The 25,732-nt window shown below is 36.6% G+C and overlaps 2 protein-coding genes across 4 annotated transcripts in view; one reads left to right on the forward strand and one right to left on the reverse strand.

The window, feature by feature from the left end:
- LOC126827161 (G-protein coupled receptor dmsr-1) overlaps positions 1 to 6,883 on the forward strand; it is a 52,293-nt gene extending 45,410 nt beyond the window's left edge. For 2 of the 3 annotated variants that reach the window (XM_050556393.2, XM_050556395.2), the window contains exon 2: positions 5,371 to 6,883. In XM_050556393.2, the coding sequence (XP_050412350.1) occupies positions 5,459 to 6,547 (1,089 nt within the window). In that variant the 5' untranslated portion in view covers positions 5,371 to 5,458 and the 3' untranslated portion in view covers positions 6,548 to 6,883. Of the gene's footprint in view, positions 1 to 332; positions 490 to 5,370 lie in introns of those variants that run through there. The other variant, XM_050556394.2, reaches the window with a different exon arrangement.
- Positions 1 to 25,732, reverse strand: part of LOC126827736 (coiled-coil domain-containing protein 115) — a 319,045-nt gene that overhangs the window by 165,052 nt on the left and 128,261 nt on the right. The gene's annotated exons all lie outside the window — the stretch shown is intronic.

Below are 25,732 nucleotides of genomic sequence, written 5' to 3' on the forward strand. Positions count from 1 at the left end.
ATCAATTTTTAACGAACAGTTTGCTTAGATGTTTGTGATTGCGATTTCTGGAATAATTTTAAAAATATTTTTGCTTGGATTTCATGCTTGCTGTTTGAGGAATCTAGTTTTGAAAGTATAATAACTTTGATCTGTTCTGTATTGCACGATTCGTTTGGATTATATATTACTTATATTGAAAGAAAGTAAACGTCAGTAGCTATTTCAATTAGTCTTAGCGTCCACACTTCTTTCTATTATATTGATCGTGAAGGATATCTATCTGTTGTCTCCATATTATATCACACTCTAACTCAAGTCTCTCTAACTCATGGTGGTTCAATTATTGGCTAGTCGTATTAATACAGATTGTATAAACGGAAGTAGCTATTAAATCTCGGTGTATAATTGTGTTAAACTGATTGATAAATGGCTACAGGATATTCAGTATTTTGTGTGAAGAATGGTGTATAACTGGAATAAGTGTCTCCGATGCGAGAATTAAAAGAAGTAAGAAGATTTTAATTATTTAAAATTATGTTTCATACAGCGCTCATCTTTGAGACGGAGTTTGTCATATAGCCTGCAGCCAGAATCTTGTGTTAAAATGATGTATAACTCGAATTGTCGCCTTTCGTAAAACGTTCTTCTCCGGTACTTGTGTGATTGATAAAAAATTAGAAGTTTTTAATTATTTAAAATTATGTTTCGTCTTGGGGCTCACAGCTAGTATTTTGTTTTAATATTATGTATAGCTCGAAACTTGCCTTTGGTACAATGTTGAACTCCGGGACTGGTGTGACAGTAAGGATTTTTTTAATTATTTAAAATTATGCTTCGTACAGCGCTCAGCTTTTAGAGTGCGCGTGTCTTGTAGCGTGGTTCAGTGCGTGGGTCTCGAGTTCACTCCCGCAATATTTTCCAGCGTCTTTTTTCCCTTGTGAGTGGTGCTTGACGGATGACCTGACACTGGTGGCGGTCTAGTTACTTTAAACGGTAATTTACATCTCTCATCATTTAAAAGTAAGTAAGTAAGTAGGATTATGTTTCAAACTTCACTCGTCTTTAAGAGTGAGATATTCTAACAGACAATAGTTAGAGTTATTCATAAGTCCAACTGTTGCCTTACGGAAGGGACCGCGGTGACTCAGTAGGTAAGACGCTGGCTCGCTAGCCTGGAGGTCTCGGCTTAACCCTTCGCAATTTTCCGGATTGGTTTCCCCTTGTCAGTCGTGCAGGGCGGAGAGCCTGATAAAGGGCAGCTATCAAGTCGTTTGAATGGGACCATAAACCGATATCCCATGTACACATTGGCGTGTACGTAAAAGAACCCTTGACAGTTGGAATTCGATATAAGAGTAGGCCGCTGTCCGGGCAAAATTGTCATCATAGCACACTGTATGGCGTATGTCCGTCTTCATTTGGGCGATCGATGCAGAAAAGTAGGCTCCATTTCATTTCATTTCATTTTGCCTCGCGTAAAATGGTACCCTTCAGCATTATTTAAATATCTTTTTGAACTATGTTTAAAACAGTGTCCGATTATGAGCGTGATTTTTTCTTGTAGTTGCCATCTATTAGAGAAGGTTTGTGCGTGTGATTGGACGCTTTTGGACGCTAAATCACTAAACTGATTAATTTTAAAATACAAGAAAACTAATCGAACATTTTGATTTTTTATATTTTATTTGATATCGTAATTAATGACGAAAGTGATAATTAATGATTTGGTAGGGGGCTAAAAATGAAATTGTCACAATGTATTAACTGATATTGCCGAAATCTCGCTGTTTTGTTTGAAATATATTTGATGACCAGGAATATGTTATTTTACTTAGAAAATCACTGTCATTTTTGACACATGTTTTGGAAGCATGCTGCTCGCCAGCACCTATTATTATTACTTTGACCAGTTTAATATTCTATTCCACATGGATCTTATTTATTAGATGCATTGTTGTAATCATGTGACCTGTCTTACTAACCAGGGGGTCCCGGTTGCGATCCCGGTGTTGGCCGAGACGGCCTCGGTATTTTCCGTCAGAGTTGTCACTTGTCAGTGTTACTCGTAAACGAAGCACTGAGAAATGGAATTCGAGATAATAGTTGGGCGTCGCGGCGCTGTCCGGTCACAATTACCCTCGTAACACGCTATATGTCTCATGTCCCATGTCCCATGTCTCATGTCCCATGTCTCATGTCCCATGTCCCATGTCTCATGTCCCATGTTTTATGTCTCATGCCCCGGCAGAGAAATAAGACATTGACCCTATTTCATTTTGGCGGAGTTTTTTTAACTAAAATTTATACAGATAAAAATATAGGGACAATTCTCAGCATGGTATTAATCGAAGAAAGAAGATGGGGCACATAATTTAGTTAATGTTTTGGGTGTATCAATAGATAAAATGGATATCATTTTCTCGTTATTTTTACATTAGCATTCCATGAAATATAGTCGACGTATGATACATTCTATGAAATATAATCGACATATGATACAGTAATTGTGGTCTTTATGGTTTTCTCATCAGGATGATTTGCAGGAATTTATTTTGTATTATGCATGTTATTATCAGTGAACCCAAAAGGCATTTCTTTTAAGTAAACACGAGCTTGGCAGCTTTTAGCTGATATCCGTACATAACGCAATTCGTAATACGTGGTAAAATAGTAAGCGTATTAAGGTTGGGGTGGCCAAGTGCTCAGAGCTCTAGCTGGACGGTCACCTCTGGCTTGTGGTCGTGGCTTCCATCCCTGGTCTCTAGCTGGACGGTCACCTCTGGCTTGTGGTCGTGGCTTTCATCCCTGGTCTCTAGCTGGACGCTCACCTCTGGCTTGTGGTCGTAGTTTCCATCCCTGGTCTCTAGCTGGACGGTCACCTCTGGCTTGTGGTCGTGGCTTCCATCCCTGGTCTCTAGCTGGACGGTCACCTCTGGCTTGTGGTCGTGGCTTCCATCTCTGGTCTCTAGCTGGACGGTCACCTCTGGCTTGTGGTCGTAGTTTCCATCCCTGGTCTCTAGCTGGCCGGTCACCTCTGGCTTGTGGTCGTGGCTTCCATCTCTGGTCTCTAGCTGGACGGTCACCTCTGGCTTGTGGTCGTGGCTTCCATCCCTTGTCTCTAGCTGGACGGTCACCTCTGGCTTGTGGTCGTAGTTTCCATCCCTGGTGTGAGAGTTTGTGGCTTTGAGATAGAGGCGCCTTCTCAACCTCGTGGGTTTACTCCGGGTATTCCGTTTACCGCCCACATGACAGACCCATGCGCATGCGCTAAACGTAATACAAGAAAATAAGACAACTTGTCTGCGATATCACCTTCGGAGGAAGCGGACTTGAAACACTAAAACTGCACTATACGCAAACAAACCGAAAAGATAAACTACACGGACATTACAAGAAATAAAGAAGCTTATTAAATCAAATGAATGCTATAACAGTTTGTAATCTTTGGCGTAAGTGATATCAGATGTTCTAACATATGGACTTCTATTGATATATATTTGATCCTAACAAAGGGTCGCACGCGATGTCAGTTGAAGGCGGTGTAAGGATGTAGGTATTTTAAAGATTATATTGACTAATAATGTTTATATTTATTCCCTGGGATATTAAAATCGTTCCCAGAGAAATAAATCTGAAAAAAGATATGAATATCATGGAGGCGGTTTATTAATAACCAGAAAAGCACGCGGTATTAAGTTTCTGATAAATGCCTCATTAAACCTTTTAATCCAAGGAAACAGGCGATATCGACTTTCTGATAAATGATAAAACCCCAAACAACACATTGTTTTGAATCTGAGAATCTTGTTTAAATGTATGAGACCGAGATACATCATAGATACCTGCAGGTGTCCATGACTTGGAGGCCTAATGATAAATTCTGTTTGATGTTTCACGAAATACACCATTGGTATGATTGTGTTTTGTCAGCAGCGAGTTTTTCTTATTGTTAGTAAAGAGAAGTTCAACAGAAATAGCAAATGAAATGTAAATGCAATTCAGTTTAATGTATACATTTCTGCACCGATCTGGGCAATGAAAGGCCATAAACTGTGCCGTGTGTTATGAGGAACATTTTGCCTGGGCAGCAGCACATCCGCCTATTCTTCATCGAATTCCAACTGCAATGAGTTCTTTTACGTACACGCCTATATGTACACGGGACCAGGGTTTCTCATCCCATCAGAACGACTAGACGATATTCCTTGTCAGATCGTATGTGCTATTTGTAAGGGGGGGGGGGTGGACGGCCGAATGGTTAGCGTGTGCGCGCTGTATCATAAAGTCTGTCGTTGAGTCAACTGGCGTGGTTTCGATTCCCCGGTTGTACATGACAAGGAGTAGGGTCGCCTGTCCAACCTCGTGGGTTTTCTCCTGGTTCTCCGGTTTCCTCCCACTGCTAAAGACCCATACGAGCAAGCGAATTATTGAAATAAAATTAAACCATATGTTAGTCCCGAAATGACCTAGTTTGTGTGTGAGTTCTTTCTCGCTATTTGAACGTTAGGTCTTGAGATTGTTATATGGATATGTTTATTATAAAACCTGTATTTTTCTGGATGTCTGTGAAATGATCTAAATTCCTCTCTAACAGATGGTTGTATTAGTAACTAAATATACTTATAGATGGCAAGTGTTGGAATAATATACTCATAGATGGCACGTATTGGAATAATATACATTCTTTAAATATCCGTCATGTTTGCGAATACATCTAATTGAAGCCAATCACCGACTATTGCATTTTCTCGGAGATAAGTAATTTTCTGTACCGCTAATTAAATTGCTTAAATGTGGTCGGTTGATAATTTTCTAGCTTCGTTTATATCGAACAACCGAAATATTGTCGTGAAGATTATAGTTGTTAAATGATGTGCTTTTGACCAGTTTCCATTTATATCGTCTAGACAGGATGTTGATGAATTTGGACACATTTTAAATTCGGGATACATATACGAAATGGAATTGAACCATTTTGGACTGATCCATTAAGAGATCAAACTTTCAGAATATTGCCAGTTGCTGGTATCCGTTTGACTCGAAGTTACATTCTGCTAAGTAACCTCAGCTTCTGAAATCCAAGGTCAGACTATAATCTATCTAAAAACACAACACAATTTATATTGAAAACAATCACTGGTTTATACACATATAGCACGACGTTTCGACAAGTATTCTCTTATCGTTACCAATTGTGTTGTGTTTTTAATGTGCTCAGTCACTAAATTCCACTCAAGGATTATATAATCTATCTACTTAGCTGTAAGTATGCCCACAGGCTTGTTCTTTTAGAACACCCGATGTCACTTCTTGTTTATATGGGAGGTTCAGGTGAAAAGGTACGCGTATTTTTTCATATGAAATAATTTTAACTTTCTATATTTTCAGGCACTAAACAAGATGGAGGTGCAGACGTAAATCATCTCCTTGACCTTAACAACTAACTCAACGACCCGACCCACCATCATCATTCACCATGAATTCCAGTGATCCAGACATCGACTTTTATAGAATTCCCGCCCTGGAATCGTTATCTATGTGGTATTCTGGTATCCATGGGTACCTCAGTGTTATTGTGTGCGCGTTTGGAATTCCAATGAATCTGATAAACGTAACAGTTTTGACACAAAAACATATGCGCACACCGATTAACTGTATTCTAACATTTTTATCATTATCGGACATGCTGACGATGATCTCGTACGTTCCGTTCGCTCTCAATTTTTATATACTACATTCACCGTGGGAATTATCTGAGGTAAAGAACAGTTTTGGTTGGATGAAGTTCATGCTTTTTCATATTAATTTTTCTGCGACGACGCACACCGTGTCGATATGGCTGGGTGTGACGTTAGCCATATTCCGTTATAAGCACCTGTACTCCCCGGCCAAAGGTAATTTAACTCGGATAAGACGATTGATTCGCGCACGGATATCAGTATGTCTTGTGTACGTTTTGTCAACCGTCGGTCTAACACCGAACTATATTACAAATAAGTTAAATCCATATACCATCAATAACAAAACAGTTTATGTAATGGAGGACCTGAAATTGGGAACCTCTGAAGTAAGACCGGTCGTATTATTAAACCTTTGGCTGTACAGCATTATGGCAAAACTTTTACCTTGCATTCTTATGGTTATTTATGGTGGCCTTCTTCTTTACACTCTTAAATCAAAACTTAAATTCCAGAAACGAAAACTATCCTGCTCGAGTGTCTTCGCTAGTCGACCAATGGATAATTCCCGAACCACCCGGATGTTGTTGATAGTGATAATTCTATTTTTAGTAACGGAACTACCACAAGGTATATTGATAATTATTAGTGTGACGTCAAAGGGGTTTTTCCAGAATATTTACATGCCATTGGGTGATTTGATGGATATGGTAGCGTTAATTAACAATGGGGTTAATTTCATCTTATATTGCTCGATGAGTAGAGATTTCAGATTGACACTCATGGATCTGTTAAAACTTAAAATGGCCAAACATCGCCATTTCTCTACGACCACCTGTAATGACTCGGAAAGATCGCAAACGGCGTTGATTGTTCGTGTGCTGTGAACTGATGATTGATTTCTGTGAAATTTACCTGGGTGAGAACATAGAATTGTAAATAATAAATAAATGATTATGTTTATAACTGGATGGTATGTGCAGAGTATGTTCATTGTCAATAATTTGTAATTGAAACAGATTTTTGTATGAATTTAATTTTGACGAAAAGACAGGATTTTTGTATGAATTTAATATCGACGAAAAGACAGGATTTTCTTATGAATTTAATTTCGACGAAAAGATCGGATTTTTTTAGAAAAAAGAAACGAATGAAGAAAATTAAATGACAAATTGTGGATGAAAATACTTTATCTGAAATTGTGTTTTATGGATGATAATTTCTACGAGGAAAATACTTTATCTGAAATTGTTTTATCTTAAAATAAAATGTTGATATTAAAAAAGATATAAAATGAATACAAAGATCTGGGAACAATTCGCAACGGTTTTAATAGAGAAATTGGTGGGGGGGGGGGCGGATTCGCGATTTTGAGCATGTGAGGGAGCAGGGTGCGAAAAGGGCATGACTTGGAATCGAGAAGATACGAAGAAATGGAAGGCTTTAGATATCATTTCCAAATCTGGATTCCCCAAATTGAGACTGAGTCGTGGGTGGGGGGGGGTATCTGCGCCTGAAATTATACAACAGATCACATGACGATAAACGATCACCAAAAATAGATAAGTTATGTGACGTCAAAGTTGTGGTGACGTCTTGTGTTTTTGCAGTTTCTGTTGACGCTTAGGTCAATTTACACGATTACAACTACCACATTTTAAAGATATATCACTTGAATGATTTATGGGGTAATGCGAAAACGTGGGACAGGGAACGGAATGCCTCGGAGATCTCATTACTGAATCTGTTTTGAAAAGTTACATAAATACTCTTCAAAAAAAGAAACGCATCGTGACATTTCGTCGTCGGTATACCCTCGCTCTACCATCTCCTCGTTGCAACAGCACAGGAACCGCTACTCGTCGCTGAATCAAGCTGTTCTCCAGCGTTGCTGTAACCATGCCCTGTGTGTCTCAACCCACTGAAGTAGGATTTGACAACAGCTCTAAGGGGACGCCTGGCTCGTAATCCGGTTCCACGTAGGCGTTTATGGACTGTTTGGTCTGAGATCCTACGCCGTCCAGGAATTGCTGCTGCAGTAGAGGTTCCTGTCGTGAACCGTTTCCTCTAATGACGTAACCGAATGGACGATCCGGGGCAGGTGGGGTCACTCTTGTTTGGTCTGAATTTGGGTATGTTTGAACTTCGCTGTCGGTACCTATCCCAAAGGAAAGAAATGGTACTCTGGGAAACATTCAGCAGCCTGGCTACATCTGCCTGGGATTCACCTGCTTGTAACCAACCGATAGCGTTGTTGCGTTGGTCTTCGTTCAGATGTGGCATCACTTAGCTCGTTGAGTGCTTACTGATTTTAAAACCGGGATTTTATCGGCCTTAGATTTGGGTTTAATATATCTAAAAACTCACACTACTAACAGACTTTGGTATCCGCGTCTCTCATCAAAATGGAACCGATATCTAGCTGTAACCGCCGGATGGCATAACTCACTTGTCATGTGTGTCTACTCATAATGTCCATATTTAATTTTATTACCCGGAAGACTTATGGTGTCTGTAAAACAACAAAATATTATCTCCCTATAGACACAAATTCTATGAACAATGTATAAAACCCAGATATTTCCTCAATAAGTCCATTCCATTCCATATTCTGTTGCTGGTCCAGGAAAAATACACATTATCATCTTCATAGGCTTTTAAATAAATATATGACAACGTTTATTGTTTATTAAATGTTCTGGAAGGTATTTAACGTCATATTATTTTGTATCATCTATTAGATAAGCATCTTTAGCCCAGCTATAAAACCTTTAAGTGTGGTAAATATCATAGAAATAGTCCCTCCGTGTAGTTTGATGAATGTGTTTATTCATTCATTGAATGCAAATTTTTATAATCCCGAAGGAGTAGGCAGTTTCGAAATAATTCAGCAACAATTTCTCAACGGTTTATTTCGCGTCTGTTACATCTACATAACTCTGCTAAAGTTATTTTGTTTATTTTATAAGAAAGAACAATTGCCCTTCTAACAAAAAAACAAAACATGTTTTGACTTAGAGGGCGTGGCTCTAGGCGCTCTCAAGAGAGCAATATAACCATCGATAAGATAAAGATAACATGTCTTGCATAACAAACGCCTAGGGGGAGCAGCATACCATTATAAAAATCACATTTACTACCAAACACATAGCAGACAGTTATACAAATCACATTAGTATCACAAACATAGCAGACAGTTTACAAAATAAAAACTCAAATAAAGTCATGAACCCGCTTCTAAAAATTGGACTTATAAATGCGAGATCAGCTAAAGCTCCTTCCCATCTTGTTGATAAACCACAATCAATCTATGACCTAATCTGTGATGAAGACTGATGACAGAGATCAGATCGCTATCGATAGGGTCACTCCATCTGGATATAAACTTGTTCACAGCCCAAGGTTAGGCAGAAATGCCGGCGGATGTGCAGTTGTTTTTAAACAGACATTGATTGTTCGGTAATTTAAATCCAACCTCTTTTGATATACTTTCCCTAAAGCTTGTGGTCAATCGTCAGCTCATTCAACTACATGTGGTTAATCGTCAGCTCATTCAACCCTTGTGGTTAATCGTCAGCTCATTCAACTAAATGTGGTATACAGAGCATCAAATTTAAGCTTTGAAACGTTTTTTTCGGAATTTAGTGATTTAACAGATTCTCTAGACAATGACACTGAAAAACTGGTTGTCTGTGATGATTTTAATGTTCACATTGATGTGAAAACATACAGGAATACATCTAGATTTCTGTCTTTTCTTGAAAACCTAGGTTTAATACAACATGTTCATTATCAACCCCATAAGAACTGTCATATTCTTGATGTTGTTATATCAAGATCAAATTAAATTAACCTATGTCATTCAGTTTTGTTGAATCATACTGCTATCTTATTCACAACTAATATCAGTAAACCACATAGACCGGTTAGGGAAATTCAATGTCGGGAGTGGAAGGTCATAGATATTGCTTCATTTACAAAAGATATGAAAACCTCAATAGATAATATTGATAGTAGTCTACCAGTATCTGAAACTGTTGATCTGTATAACAATGCTCTACGGTTGGTTGTGGACAAGCATGCTCCAGTTAAAGTTCGGAGAGTTAGTGTCCATGATCATACAGCTTGGTACACTGATGAAATAAGCTCAGCAAAGCAGCATCGCCGCAAGCTTGAAAGGCAGATGAGAAGGACTAATCTTACTGTACATCGTCAGATGCATGCAGAAGAAAGAAATCAATTGTGAATCAATTAACTGAAACAGACTATTTATGATCTAAATTAAGATCAGGGGGGAGGTTTTTAATATTGGAAACACACTTCTTTTTCTTAAGATGCAGACATCCCTTCCAGCTAGCTAATTAATTTATAAAATTCTTTTCTGACAAGATTCTGATAATACGAGATGGCCCCAAGTCAAGCTCGATCAACCTTTCTGTATGTCACCTTTGTCAGCCATCAATACATCATGTTCAGAATCCTACAAATATACAAATGAAGAAGAAGTTACAACAGTGCTCCTGAAGAGCCCAGAAAAGTCTTGCAGTCTTGCAGTCCTGACCCCTATCCCACGCGGCCCTTACTGGAATGCGTAAGTAGTGTTGTGCCACTTATCAAATATTTTGTGAACAATTCACTGTCCCAATGTGATATGCCAGCACGTTTAAAGGAGGCACTGATCACACCCCTATTGAAAAAGGCATCACTAGATCCAGACGTTTACAAGAACTCTCGCCCAGTATCAACTCTACCCTATGTTTCCAAGGTCATTGAAAGAGTTGTCGCATCAAGATTACGAGATCATATGCGGCAGAATGGACTTGGAGAGGTGATGCAATCTGCCTACAATCTGCATTATTATATGTCCAGAATGACATTTTCCAGAATCTTGATTCTAACGGGCAGCCATATTGGTTTAATTAGACTGATCAGCTACCTTTAGTACGATGATCCAGCACGACTTCCTGTTCCAAACTCTAGAAAGGCGGATAGGAATAATCTTATGGATGAAATCATATCCCCCTGGTCTTTTCCAATGGCGTTGGGTCATAAAAGTCGGAATTGAGTTTGGTTTGGGAGTTCCACAAGGATCCGTCTTAGGTTCCATACTGTTTACTATATACACTCTACCTGTAGGAGGCATACCTAGATCACGTGGTGTTTCTTTCCATCTCTACACAGACGATAACCAGCGGGATTCCGTCCACTGAACGAAAACAACCAAAATGTTTTCAATTCACTTTCAAGATGTATTGAAGATATTAAGTGCTGGATGACCAGTCATCTCTTGGAACTCAATGAAGACAAGACCGAATTCTGAAAATATGTCCAAAGTGAACATGTGCAAAATTAGGACAGTTTCAACTAACTGTATGTGACTCAACAATCAATCCCATTCCCAACACAAGCGCATGAAATCTTGACGTATTTGACTCACAATTTAATTTAGAAACAAATCTTAGTAATATTTGCAGAACTGCTTACCTTCAAATACGGAATATCCGCCAAATTAGGAAATATATCGATTCGGACTCCACGAAACGTTTGATTAAGGCATTCGTTATATCTAAATAGGACTACTGTAATAGTCTCCTTTACGGTGTAAATCTCCAACGGCTTGATTACCTGCAGTGTGTAAAGAAGAACACTGCCGCCAGACTTAATCACTCGCACAAATATCCGTGAATATATTGCTCCCATTCTTAAGAATAAATTTCAAGTTATTAACTTTTGTTTTCAAAGCAATCCACAATCCCGGCCCAGTTTACCTTCAAGCTCTGTTCTTCTTTTATCAACCATCGCGTACTTTAAGATCAGCCGATCAACTACAGTTGGCAGTGTCATCCAAATCAAGAACCAAGTAGGGAGGTTGTGCTTTTCTGAGATGTGGTGTAGTTTTATGGAACAGACTACCCAAAAGATCCGAAACATTGAACACTTTTAAGTGACAGTTAAAGACATTAATTTTCAAGCAAATATATGACTAGCGTTCTTAAGCAGTGTACTGGAAAGAAATGCGCTCTCCAAATTCATAATTTATTATAACTTTCTATTACATGAATCACATTAGTACCAACAACATAGCAGATAATTACACAAATCACATGACAAGCATAGCATGCAATTACATAAATCGCATTAGTACCACAGACATACAATTCCATGAATCATATTAGTACCAAAAACATAGCATACTATTACATAAATCATACGACAAGCATAACATACAATTACATAAATCACATTAGTACCCCGAACATAACGTACAATTCCATGAATCACATTAGTACCAAAAACATAGCATACAATTACATAAATCACATTAGTACCCCGAACATAACGTACAATTACATAAATCACATTAGTACCACAAACACACAATTACAAAAATCACATGACAAGCATAGCATACAAATATATAAGTCGCATGACAGGCATAGCATACAATTACATAAATAACATGACAGGCATAGCACACAATTACAAAAATCACATGACAAGCATAGCATACAATTATATAAATCACATGACAGGCATAGCATACAATTACCTGAAAACCTGTCGATGTCTTACGTAGTGTACAAAATCAAACTAGATATTTTAACGTTAAATTAAGAGAACAAAACCAAACTATCAACAGTAGATAATCTTCCGGTTTGCATTCAATCAGATTAAAAAAGGTGCCCATCACAAGTTACTAAACACGAGAATACAATCATTATTTTATAGCATGGTGTTTTATCCATCACTTACAGGTGGTGTTTATATCGTCGAATGCTGGAGAATTTTCAATTAATCATGTCATTGAAAATACTGAACGGACCGGAACCAGTTTTGGAGGCATATATGGAGATTCACCTTTAGCATTGTTCATCTTTGTAAGGAATTCAAATTACTCACATGGCAACCAGTGGCATTATTGGTAAACGATTTTAATTTGACAAATGTACAATATTTGAAATATAGAATAGATCGAATTCAAATGTCTATCAACAATGTTTTTCTACAGGATGAATGTAAAGGACAATATGATGGTATGATGATAAAAGAAAAACTTGATGTTAGAAATCGTTCATAAATAAGATCTAGAAAAAGACAAAAAATAAACAATCGTATAATGATGTTAGCTGCTCAAGGGTTTATAAAGGCGAATTGATCGTGAGATCGTCTTACAGGACTGGCGATACTATTCAATCATAATATGTTATAAACATGTAATACTATAACATCTATTACGCCCCCTGAATAAAATATAAATATATTTGCTGAAAGTTGCACATTAGTAATATTTAATAAAACAAAACACAAAAATAACTCTTAAACCGAGAGAGAGAGATGCAACATAATTATGGTTTCTGGACAATATTGTTGGCCCCTCTTCATTTGAAATGACGACACTAATTAAATTATAAATTATAAATGGCCCTCCTCATGCACCACTGACTGCAAAATCTAGATGCACTTTCTCAGAAGTGGGATCAATCGTGTGGGATCCATCGTCTTACTCGCTGATTCGCCATCTATCCGACATAATAACGCAGAAGTAGATGTCTGTATCTCAAAATAATGTGTTGATTGAAGGTTCAAACCCATGTTTATAAATCGGTGTCAGTTTTATGGTCTCGTTGCCTAAAATAATCATAAATAATGTCATCATAATATTAATTATTTTACGTTGTGCACTGTTAGATATTATTATAGACTTAGTAAGGCTGTGATGCCGTAAAGAGAAGATCATTAATTTTTGTGAGGCTTCTGTGAGTTATTCTGGGTTATTTTGTCATTTCTAACACATACGTCAGTGTACTTATGATAATAACATGATACATTAGGGTTTAAATTGCGTCAATCAATACAGAACGAACACGTGGCAAGTTGATCAGCCATCGTCCGGATGAAAGCGGAAAAGCCAAAAACCAACAACATTTCTGCTTACAGCGTGTGGAAAAACCCTTCGAAGATACTTCACGCATATTTATATTGTTAGAAGGGTTCAGGAGGGGGGCGGGACTCTATCCGGCACCGAGAACTAAGGGCTGTGTGAAACATGCTCGGATCGATCTGTAGCATAACGAACGGTATATATTTGACACTGTTTGAACAGATAAAACCCAGTTAAAACAGTTAAAACGCACCTAACGAGAACTATGGACTGTGTGGAACGTGCTTGGATCGATTTGTAGCATATCTGACTTAACCTAACCCTATTTGACACTGGTTGAACAGTTAAAACCCGCATTAGTATCTAATGAAGTTTTCCATTTGAGAGATGGCGCTAAACTCCAAAGGGGGGTGGGGGAGAAAAACTCACACCTACCACGTAGGGCTTACCTGGATCAGGGGTACTGTGGCTATGACAACGACACGGTTGTTTAGTCTTTCGGAGGGTACGAAACGCGAGGTCCATCCGTAAACACATTTGCATATCACAATAGAATCATTGGAATTCCTAGACGCGAGTTTCATTGAGGTGGCAAAAACCGTGGCCTTTCCATAACCATATTGACATGCACGTAACATAACCCTAGACAGTTGAAGTTCGAAGTTCTGTGTTGATCTATGCTATACGGGGAGTGAACTCGCGGTATTCGGTCATCCAACCTATGTTTTTTTATTAGGTTGTATCTCTGTTCTCTTTGAAAACAACTTTTACTGAGAGAGGAAAGCAAACATACATTCCATTAAACACGAGCCTCGGGCTGTTAGATTTTAATGATTTTATTTAATCCAATATAACATAAATCTGAGGCCGAATCGCACTAAACAAAGACACCATGACACTACAGCTAGACATTTTATTGAAATGTTGGAACAATGGCTGAACGCAGTGGTTGTATATCTAAATAGAGGAATGGCCGAGTGTTAATTACGAAGCTGTATTTCCATCCCAATAAGAGTTAGGGGATATTTACAGACTGGATAATGGTCTCATAGAATTCGAGTCATCACATTTACCAATTTACATATTTTACATAGATATCTCTTTACTATGTAATAATTCAATTATATCCCATTTCAAATCCATCACATTTGTCTTTCACTTCATTAAACGTATCAATGAAACCCTCCCCGTGGCTCCATCTAGCGGTTATACTGTGATTGTATTCAACATACTATTGATTATGCTATTAATTTTGACCTCATATTTTAAATCATTTTGTAGATACCAGGACAAGAAAATAAAGTTGTTCTTGTTTTGGTTTTAGTTGAATTAGAGATTTTTGTTTCCTAAGCTAAAGATCATGAAGTATGTAAAACTATTTTCCATACTCTAAGCAATTGACAAGAGATTACGAAATAATCTTTCTAGTTTTATGCTAAACTATTTTAAATGCCGCTAACGGCAAGAGATTAAAAAAAAACAGCCCCTTTTTTCAGAAGCACCTCGATATTTGTTTCGCCGTTTAGTTTTAAAAGGGTATTAAATAGTATGTGCGAAACAGAAAGTCGCCTAAAAACATTTAATCTAATGAGTGGTGTAGGAAGGTTAGATTGGGGTGCATAAAAAAGTATGTTCAAGCGTAAAAGAACCCTTGGCAGGTACAATTCGGTGACGAATGATCAGAAACGCCACTGTAAGGACGAAATATTCCCCATATCCCACCGCAAGGCATATGCCCGTCTTTAATGTTCCGGTTGTCGCACAAAACTAGCACGCCCAACCCTATTTCATTTTTATATTGCTCTAATCTTGTGCAAAATGATATAATATTTTGAAGTGTCATTTTGAGGAAACCTAACGAAGTTGCAGTAATGTCTGGGTAACCATGTCTATAACGTTGTAATAGTGTGGTTGTATCAGTCTAGGACAAATTTATGTAAAGCAAATTGACGATGATTACCGAATGAATCATTATTGAGTTTAACGAGATGTACGGCAAAAGTCTACGAATGTTTTTAACCCGTTTATGTCAATTTTAAAAAATATATTGTAATGATTGGGACGAATTAATATCAATGTAGGTATTACTAATAATGAGGGGGGACCTGGAAAGTTTTGCGCCGTTTTTTTAAACTTTCTCTCTGTCAAATGGAATTAAATAATCTTAACGTTTTATTTTTATTTTTCCAACCAGGCTAATGAAGACTGGCATTCGGAATGTAGTGATGGACAGCGGCGCTACTGCCTATTCTTATTTCCAATTCGAACTATCAATGGTTAATTTAGTGTAAAGGAATGAACGACAGATTCTGTCATTCACTCATTCTTTATAATTGACTTTTTTTCAGTTAGTTAGATAATCTTAAAACAAATAACACCCCAAGAAGCTTACCCCAAATGCCAATTCCGTTAAGTTAATGTTTTAATCCTTCGTGTTAATACGGTAATCCCACGACACGACGAAACGCCTTGAATCATGACGATAATCCCACGACACGACGAAACGCCTTGAATCATGATGATGGATTATCTACCAGTGATGTCTTGAAATCGTTTTCTTTTATTAAATGTTAATTAATCACTCTGACTTCATTTTACCACACAAAAGCCATGAAAAATGAGATATTGTCTGAAAGATATAAATGGCGATCAGTGTTTTTATTTATTAAAAACAACAACAACAGAATTACATGTTTTATAGAAGAACTCACCCTGTCTATAATTACATGTTTTATAGAAGAACTCAACCTGTCTATAATTACATGTTTTATAGAAGAACTCAACCTGTCTATAATTACATGTTTTATAGAAGAACTCAACCTGTCTATAATTACATGTTTTATAGAAGAACTCACCCTGTCTATAATTACATGTTTTATTGAAGAACTCAACCTGTCTATAATTACATGTTTTATTGAAGAAATAACCCCGTCTATAACAGCCGCCTCTAGCAATATTATTTATATGTAACCAAGTAGCTGTTGGGTCGAAGTTTATGATGGTACATGTATGACTAGAAGTCTATTAAATATCACATGTTTATAGCGTGTGTAGCTGGTTTGTTTACAGTGACTGACAGTGCCTCTAATAACGTCACAATTGGTGTATTATTTTGTTCATTAAGGACGAAGGGATTTTCAGTTTTAATTGCATATGAGCAAACCAAATCATCAAACTATCTAAAGTGTAAACAAAGTCCAAATATAAATAAATGATGAAATCTTTGAATGGAGCGAATACAGAATTGACCTTGACAGAAGATATGAAATGGGATTTAACGTCATAATTGTCTGTCCCAAGCGGGCTTATGGTGCCGGCGTGATAGAAGAAAGCTAAGATGATGTAAGCAGATTTCTTATCAGTTCTTTGTTTTACGTTATTCATATACTAATATTTATCTTATTGTTAACAGCCCACGATTTACTTACAGTTTTAATATCAGCTAGTATTGCCTGTCTTGTTATGCGCATCTAGTTCCGGGCACGGATATGTTTAAACAACAGGTGTGTACCACTGATCGGTAACACTATGTTTAAACAATAGGTGTGCACCACTGATCGGTAACACTATGTTTAAACAATATAACATACATTCCACAGCGTGCACCTCTATACTTCAACAATAGGTGTGTACCACTATAGTTAAAGAATATGCGTGTACCACCCTGTTTAAACAATATGTGTGTACCACCCTGTTCAAACAATAGATGTATATCACCGTAGTTTAACAATAGATATGTGCCACTCTGTTTAAAAAATAATAGGGCCCATATTTTCGAACAGTGTCTAAAATAATCTGTGATTAGGTCTAATCAGTAACTAGCTAATTAAAGATTTGTAGTTCACTAAGTCTGGCATTCTCGAGAGTCAGATTAGCTAATTTTAGTCTAAAATTTCTCTTCGACAACGATTAGAATTAAGTTTTAAAATTTGATTGTAAATCAAACATTTAAATCACTGATTTAATATAATCATTGATTAAAGAGTTTTTATTTATCATTGAAGAAAGGGACAAGTTATAGGAAGTAGATTACAAAACAAACATGACATTGTGTTTGAGAACAGTGTTTCCCAACCTGGGGTTCAAAAGGATCAGTAGGGTGTAAGCAGGGAGAAATGCGGGTCCATGTAAAAGTAGAGTATGATAATTTTAGTATTGTAGAAATGGTTGGTTATTGGGACAGTGAATTTCAGTAGTTGTTATCCGTTACATATCCCACAGGCGACCTAATTGAGTAAATTAGCGTATAGAATTTTTGGTATTGTAGAAATTTTTAGTGCTGTGACAGTGAATATCCGTCACATTTCCCACAAGAGACCTAGTTGAGTTCACAATGAGAAGGTGCGGAGGTGTGATTGTCTTCACTACAAAATTCTCTCGGATTAACACCCGAATTTATCATTATTTGTCAGTTTTGTATAAACTTGCAATATTTCTATTTAAAAGGAGCGTGTCGGATTTTAACAGAGTCTCAGAAACAAAAGTGAGCGTATGAAATTGAGGCACTAAAATATAGACGAAATGTGTATTTGCCATGTGTCAAAATTTCAGTTCGAAATATTGAGTCGTTTTGACGCGTATCCGGATACGTAATCCTTTAAAGATTTCTGTTAAATTTTTTCGTTGGGTGACCTGGACCTTGTTTCACATAAACTTAAATCTCCCGAAACTCGTCTTAAACTACTATTCCATCCGAACTTAAGATAGATCCCTTTCACAAAACGATTTTAAGCATTTTAGATAAAATCCACTAAAATAATATTGTAAGTTAAAATTGTATCTTAACTTAAAATAGTGGCGCTTCACAAAACTATTTTGGGGACAATTTTAACTAAAATCAATTTTAACTTAGGACAGCCGTCACCCTCTCCTAACTTAAAATCACGACATTAACAAACATTGATTAGAGCTACGTTGTGAGATCTATTGCGACATATAGATATATTTGGAATAATGATAATATTGCCAATGGCCCGGGTCACATAATATTAACATACTATCATTCACAAGAATAATTCTCATTCAATTTCTTTTCATTGCATAGGAAATATAGCTGCCGCCCACCCGTTTATTTTATTCTAAGGCAATATAAGCAATTAGATGACACCCCAAATTAAAACCCTAAGAACAAAAAAATAACAAACTCAAACCCCCAGTAAACAAAACTTTTTGTTACTATTTTATATATTACCATATGATTCAAGTATAAATTATACCATTTTCAAATAATTAATAAACAAAAAAGAAACTAAAAAAAACCCTAAAAACAAATCTGAACTCACTTCATATCTAATGTCTATACAAAAATATCTTTGTAAGCCTACAATTGTTTAAAATTGTTAATAAGGCCTACAGTCCTATAATACTAGACACGCCATCAAAGTATTTACTCGTATGGTTTTGGGGTTATGATGATTTGTAAAAAGATAAATCAATAATCTCAAATGTGTTTATTGAAACATTTTATAGGCATACTTGAAATTAAACTTTAATATCATGAATTTATTATTATTTATTATTATTTCCATTGAAGCCTGCGAGTTCAAGGCCAGTCTACGGCTACATTTCAAAACGAATAATACGCAATAAACTTATTTATTTCATCTCTCTACGACTGTTTAACTATGTGCAGACATTGCTACAACGTATAAAACTCTCCTCATTAGCAACAGTTTTCAGTTTCGAAGCGTTTATGCTTACATCCTAAGAGCCCTCGCCGGAATTGTGCACTGCGCGGGCGCAAGCTATTTTAACTAAAATCGTTTAGTATGGCATTTTAGGTTACAATCGATCTTCGTGAAACACATAAATTTAAAATTTCATTTTGATTTAAGTTAAAATCTAATTTAGTGATTTGTGAAATATGGCTCTGATAATATATTGATGTTCCTTTATAGGTCTATACAGTGCAAGACCCACATGCTGTACTTGATAACGAAAGGTACATTTCACATACACGTTATTTTATAAAATAAAAGACTAGTTTTATCCAGACACCGTATAATACTGCTTCGGGCACCGGTATCCTTTTCCAGATGAAGACTGACGGGTTTAAGTTGTTTGAAAACGTATCACGTATATTGAGTTGGTTGCTCGGCCCTAAGGGCTTTTAACACAAAATTAAGCAGTTTTATTCTTCAAAATATAATCGAGATTGGCCGGTCACCTGAAAGATGACAATGTAATTATCATTTCTAATAAAGTTGTTCACGTCGCCACGCTTGGCATGTCATTATGTAGACATAAAATAGTCTATTTCATATGTCCATGGAATTTAATTGACTATTTAGATACTACTGAGTGCCAATTATATACATTTTCATGAGATATATTAAATATAATATCGTTTATTATATAAAAACATGGACAGTATGTTTGCAATTATCAAGATTCAAAGGCCTAAAATACAATTATTGAGTTCGCTCCGCTTTGAACTTTGATGTTTTTAATTTCTTACATCTCTTTGTTGGAAATATTGTGTGAACATATGAAACTAACAAACTCGTTTAATGCAACGAATGTCATTTCTAGTCGACCATACCCAGGAACTCTTCCCCAAACATTGCTCACATTATTATTGTTCTTCGGGACGAGACTTTTTGAAAAAAGACGAAGGCTCCCAATAATTCAGATACGATCGCTCTAAAACTTGGCATGTTTGTTCCGTGGATATTTGCGCAGCGATTGACGTACTTCGACTTTTGATATAACGCCACGATTCGACGATGGTTATTAATCCATGTAAACAAGTTTATATATTTTTGTTCTCGACATAACTTATCGCATTGATTCATAAATCATTCATAAACATTCTATATTCGAATCTGGCCCAATCTCATTAATATACAGATCTATAGTTTTCGTTTCGTTTTTACTTTTAATGGCCTCAATTACATGAAGATCTGACTGGTTGCAGTGGGAGGTCGTGTCAGAGGTCATACGGGAGGTTTTTGACTCTATGCCGTCAGACATTTGATTAACTAAGTGGGTATTTGGAAAAAACAACTTTTAATTTGTCTTCGCTGCAAATGTCTATCCACAGTTCCGTGAACAGCACGTCAAGAACTCGCCACAAGAGACCATTTGGTTGGCTAATCCCTAACATCAACCAGAACGCGGATTATATAACAACTCTTTCAGATCCTATTGTTGTAAAGACAAGTAAAATGAAATTTTGAACTATAAGAATTGAAACGAAATAGGATCTGTGCTTTAATCAATTTGCTTCTGGACACAACTGGCATTATCTATTGCACTGCTCGTGCAAACCAATTATATTAGTCCGGTTCCCATTAGTCAGGGAAGGCGCCGTTGGTTCTGACTTGTTGCTTGGTTGTTTGGATGGCATAAAACAAGATGTTAACCCGTGTATACAATGGAGTGATCTTAAAAAAGCATATATTAGTCTCAAAATGTTCACGAGACGTTAAACTCCAACATATAAAATCCCGTTGATCCCAAGAAAAGCCAAATAATTCGGGAAGCTAAAAGTTATCGGGTTCCATCGACCTCCTATGTATTCTAATTCGTCACCAGCAATTTCATGCAATCATTTTGATGTGGTTTTAAGAGATAAAACCTTGGAATCAGACCACATCAGATTAATCATTATTGACTACTTATGCTGTCAAGTGTTAGAAACAGTCCAACGGGTCGATATTATTGACTCCATTTTCCTTTATTCTCTTCGACTCAAACAAAATGTTAAAACCTGTGACCGCGGTATTTAAGCTACCAATAGATAGGAATAGATCTTGTGAATGAACTGGTCTTGTCAACATTTCCGTTAAGAGACTTTTACTAGCCATCAAATGATTATCATTAATTTTATGTTTTTCTTAACATTAAACGTATTTTCTCCTTCATTCTTCCGGCTTTAGATTTCGCGTTGATTTTTTTTTGGTCAACATCGCTACTACGTCAATATATGGATTTTGAAGGACCCTCACAATCCTGTAAGATTTCTACAAAAACCCTATAAAATCATGCGGATATGAACAATCACATTCATAATTACGATTTTAAATTCTTCCGCATTGTTGATGACGTCATAATACCTTTCATATACGAGATGTATGTGTACGTGGGTGGGTGGGTGGGGGGCATGTGGCTTTTATTGTTTGGATAGATCTGGTGTTGTATCCTAGAATATTTGGATCAGGTCAATTATATTGGGATTTCACAGCACACAATATTTGTTTATACTCGTAAGTTGATTTACTGACGATGTCGAACATTATGAGATCAATGCTATATCCAGAACCATCCACCACCGATGTATTTGGAAATGTTTATTTCTTGCGTTGATATCATGGGCTATATATTGACCGGACTACTTTCCCATGAATCAGAATGTCCAGACGATCATCAATCGACGGCAACGAGTCTACGCAAACTAAAATATTGTCAGCAATTAATCATAATATTGTTGAACATGTATATTAATTTACATACTTTAACCCTACAAGTCATATTCTCTAATAATATCCAATGTTTATCTAGCGATAATGTCGCTTGCTGTAAAAAACGGTATCTAGTTGCCAACTAATTGAGAATAACGAATTATAATAAGTCAGTTTTAGTGTTTGGGCCAGTAAAAGAGTTATCCAGGGCCCCTTAATTTGATGTTCAGGTTAGAATAAAGGTTATATCCTGGAAAATATATTAAATTTTAAATTTGAAACCCCTGTTCATTCTCCATGGTTTGTTCTATCTACCTTTAAGTACATTGTTAGTGGTGAAATATATAATACATCTGAGACAAGCAGTTAAAACTTTTTTCTTTACCTGTAAACTTAATACTGACTCATTGTTTCGACCTCAATTAATCTTGCATTAAATGAATCCAACACTAGTGTCACTCTAGTGTTTCCCTAATCTCAGCTCATGGAAGTTTTCCCTTTTCTTAACATGGGTTCCAATAGGACACTACCTCCATCCCCTAGGGACTAACACTTTATAGATGTCAAAAGTAACAGGTAAAGTGTTATCTAATTTTCATCAATTAATAATGTTATTTTTTCGTCAAATATCATTATTCAATATTAAAATTTCTTCAATACACACAACAATATTTTTACAGCTAGACAACTAATACAAAAATTGTCTGAATAATGTACCCAACTTGAATGTGGCCATACAGAGACTGCAGTGCTGTTAAACTTGAAGTAAACAATTTTCGTGAATTCAAAAGACCTTGGGTGATGGATGGTATTATTTACAGAGATTCACAACTGACTGACCACATTTCGATTAATGCTAGCTAGAATACATGGTTACTATTATCATTTTACTGACCATATCGACCAATGATGGGTTGGGTGACGTATATCGTTACTATGATCGTTTGATGGTTTTACTGATCGGGGGGGGGGGGGGGCAGAATGGTTAGCGCGTGTGCGTGAAATCACAAGGTCTGTCATTGAGTGGTTTCGATTCCCCGGCGTTATATCGCTTTTAAATTGAATTAAATTTGAACCATGTGTTAGTCCTGAAAACACCCTAGTTCGTGTCGAGTGGAGGTTACACCCCCCCCCCTCTCTCTCTCTAGCTGAAATGCTAGTTGAAATATATCGATACTATTATATCATTTTACTGAACATTTCGTGTTGTGAATTCCACAAATGAGGTGAAGAGTACTGGACGGAACGTTTGATCATTTCTAAGTTATGTTAAAATTATGTTATGATTCAGAATGTAACAATTCACATGAAAATCAAACAAATGAAATGGAACGAAATAATAGTAATTATACATTAATTCCGAATGAATAAATACCCTAAACGGTGAAAGTTCTGATAACAGGTTTTTACAGGTATAATGATCATTCAATTATTCCGATTGTCGGGTAAGTTTGCAGGTATAATGATCATACCTTCATTTAATTATTCCGATTGTCAGTTCAGTTTATTATTCTGATGTCAAATAACATTGTAAAATTAAACATGTATTATTTGATAGGTTAGAATTCGTCTGTACAATGCAATAACGTAATTAATATTTAATAAGACGAAACCGGATATGACGTATTATCTTTATAATTATATTAGATAGCGTCTATTACAGTTTGTGGTATCATATAACAATATGAAAAGATAACATAGAAACAATTATCTCAGATTAATGTGATTGATATCCTGGTACAAGGTGCTTCAATGGGTACAGGGATGGTGTTTTGTTCTGGGTCAAGGTGCTTCAATGGGTACAGCAATGGTGTTTTGTTCAGGGGTCAAGGTGCTTCAATGGGTACAGGGATGGTGTGTTCTGGAACAAGTTGGTGCAATGGGTATAGCGATGGTGTTTTGTTTGATCTCGGATTAGGCCTAGAAAGTTCCTGGCCCAGGACGGGGACGTGGCAAAGAAAAACGTCTAGTCTTTCGGATCGGACAAACAAAAACCTGTACTTTGTACTTTGATAGCACTCTAAAGATCCCATGACAGTTAAAATAAGCGTATGCTATATAAACTCACCTTTATAAACTAATTTTTCTCATTGTGTTGCTTTCAGGATATTAAGACATTCATATATAATAATAAAACAGTCATTTCATACAAGATTTTAAATTTTATTGGTCTGATATTAGGTATTGCGTAATATTTCGAAATAATTATATTTTTATTTGTAAAAATAAAAACACTTAAAAACTCTACGGGTGATGAAGAAAATTGATTAAATATTGATATTAACGTGTTTTACATCGAGTATTATGTTACACATGGAATTCTAAACTTTAATTAAATATTTATTAGTTTTCATAATGTGGTTACGACAAACTACACTTAGATGATATAAATTATACCCCAGAGCCTTGTTTCCGCCCTTAAAATATTTCCACTTTGGTAAACCGATTTGATTATTTTTTATTGCATTACTTACAATTATTGGGAACCAGTGATTCGTTGAGTATTACGCTTTGTTTTGGCTAAAGACGAAGGTCCTGTCAAATCCTGGAAATCGCTGTCCGTCAACATTCCCTCATAGCACATTGTACTGTGGTGCATGCACGTCTTTGTTAGCGCAGTTGGTACATAAAAGTGGGTCAGTAAAACCAATTTCTTTCTGGAGTGGCGTAGATGATATACGCATTATAAAATACAATTCTATGTATACCATGTTTTATTTAATTAAAATAACTAGACCTTGTGTCAACAGTAAAATTACTGGGTTTAATGATCCGTTCTGTCTTGTTTGATGAAAATCTGATTCACTGTTAAAATATGGCAAATACAAACTGAAACTCAAATCAATAAACACGACATTTTCCGCTGAATCTTTGCAACAAAAAATGAACCATATAGCGTTTATCGAATCACTAATCGAAATAACATCACACAAGATCAACCTAATTAACACTCTGATTAAAATTATATATTTCGTTTCGGTATTATATATTTTCAATGGTCTCAACTAAATGAAGATCTGACTGGTTGTAGTGGGAGGTTGCGTTCGGAGTCATACGAGCGGCGTTTGACCCCATGACGCCAGACATGTGATTAACCAATCTTCGTTGATGTTTCAAGTGGGTATTTGGAAATACAATTTTTATACAGTACCTTGCCCGCACACCAAGAACTCGCCACAGCTGACTGTTTCATTGGCTAATCCGTCACTATTTTGAACTAGGGTCTGTGATTTAATCATATTTCCCAATTCAATAAAGTCTTACTTTCTGCACCAACTGGGATAATAAAGAAGTACATACGTCATGCAGTGCCACGACCAACGGTTATAGGATATTTAACGTGTCGCCAATTGTATATACAGGATCTCGATTTATCGCCCCATCCATACAACTAGACGTTATTCGTTTCCCATGCCGGTCGCCCATCCTGTACCATCTTGGCAATAGATTGAATATCCCCGAAATCTCCTGTGAGCTGTAGTCACATTTAACGTATCACCATGGGTATAACTGTCAAGGCTACGTACTAGCCAGCGTATACACCGGACTTTGTTTTCGCCCCAGCCGAACGACAAGGTAACCACGCTAGATAATCCATAAGAACTTTCTCGGCATTGAGAACGACTGTTCAAACCTCGTGGTTAGTGAGGCTCATTGAATAATTCATTTTTTTTTATCTATTCAACCATGATAGGGTGATTGGGTGGCTAAATGGTTAGCGTGTTCGCGCTGTATCATCAAGTCTGGCATTGAGTCAACTGGCGTGGTTTCGATTCCCCGGTTGTACT

The sequence above is a fragment of the Patella vulgata genome, chromosome 7 (assembly GCF_932274485.2).
Source record: "Patella vulgata chromosome 7, xgPatVulg1.2, whole genome shotgun sequence".
Taxonomy (NCBI): domain Eukaryota; kingdom Metazoa; phylum Mollusca; class Gastropoda; family Patellidae; genus Patella; species Patella vulgata.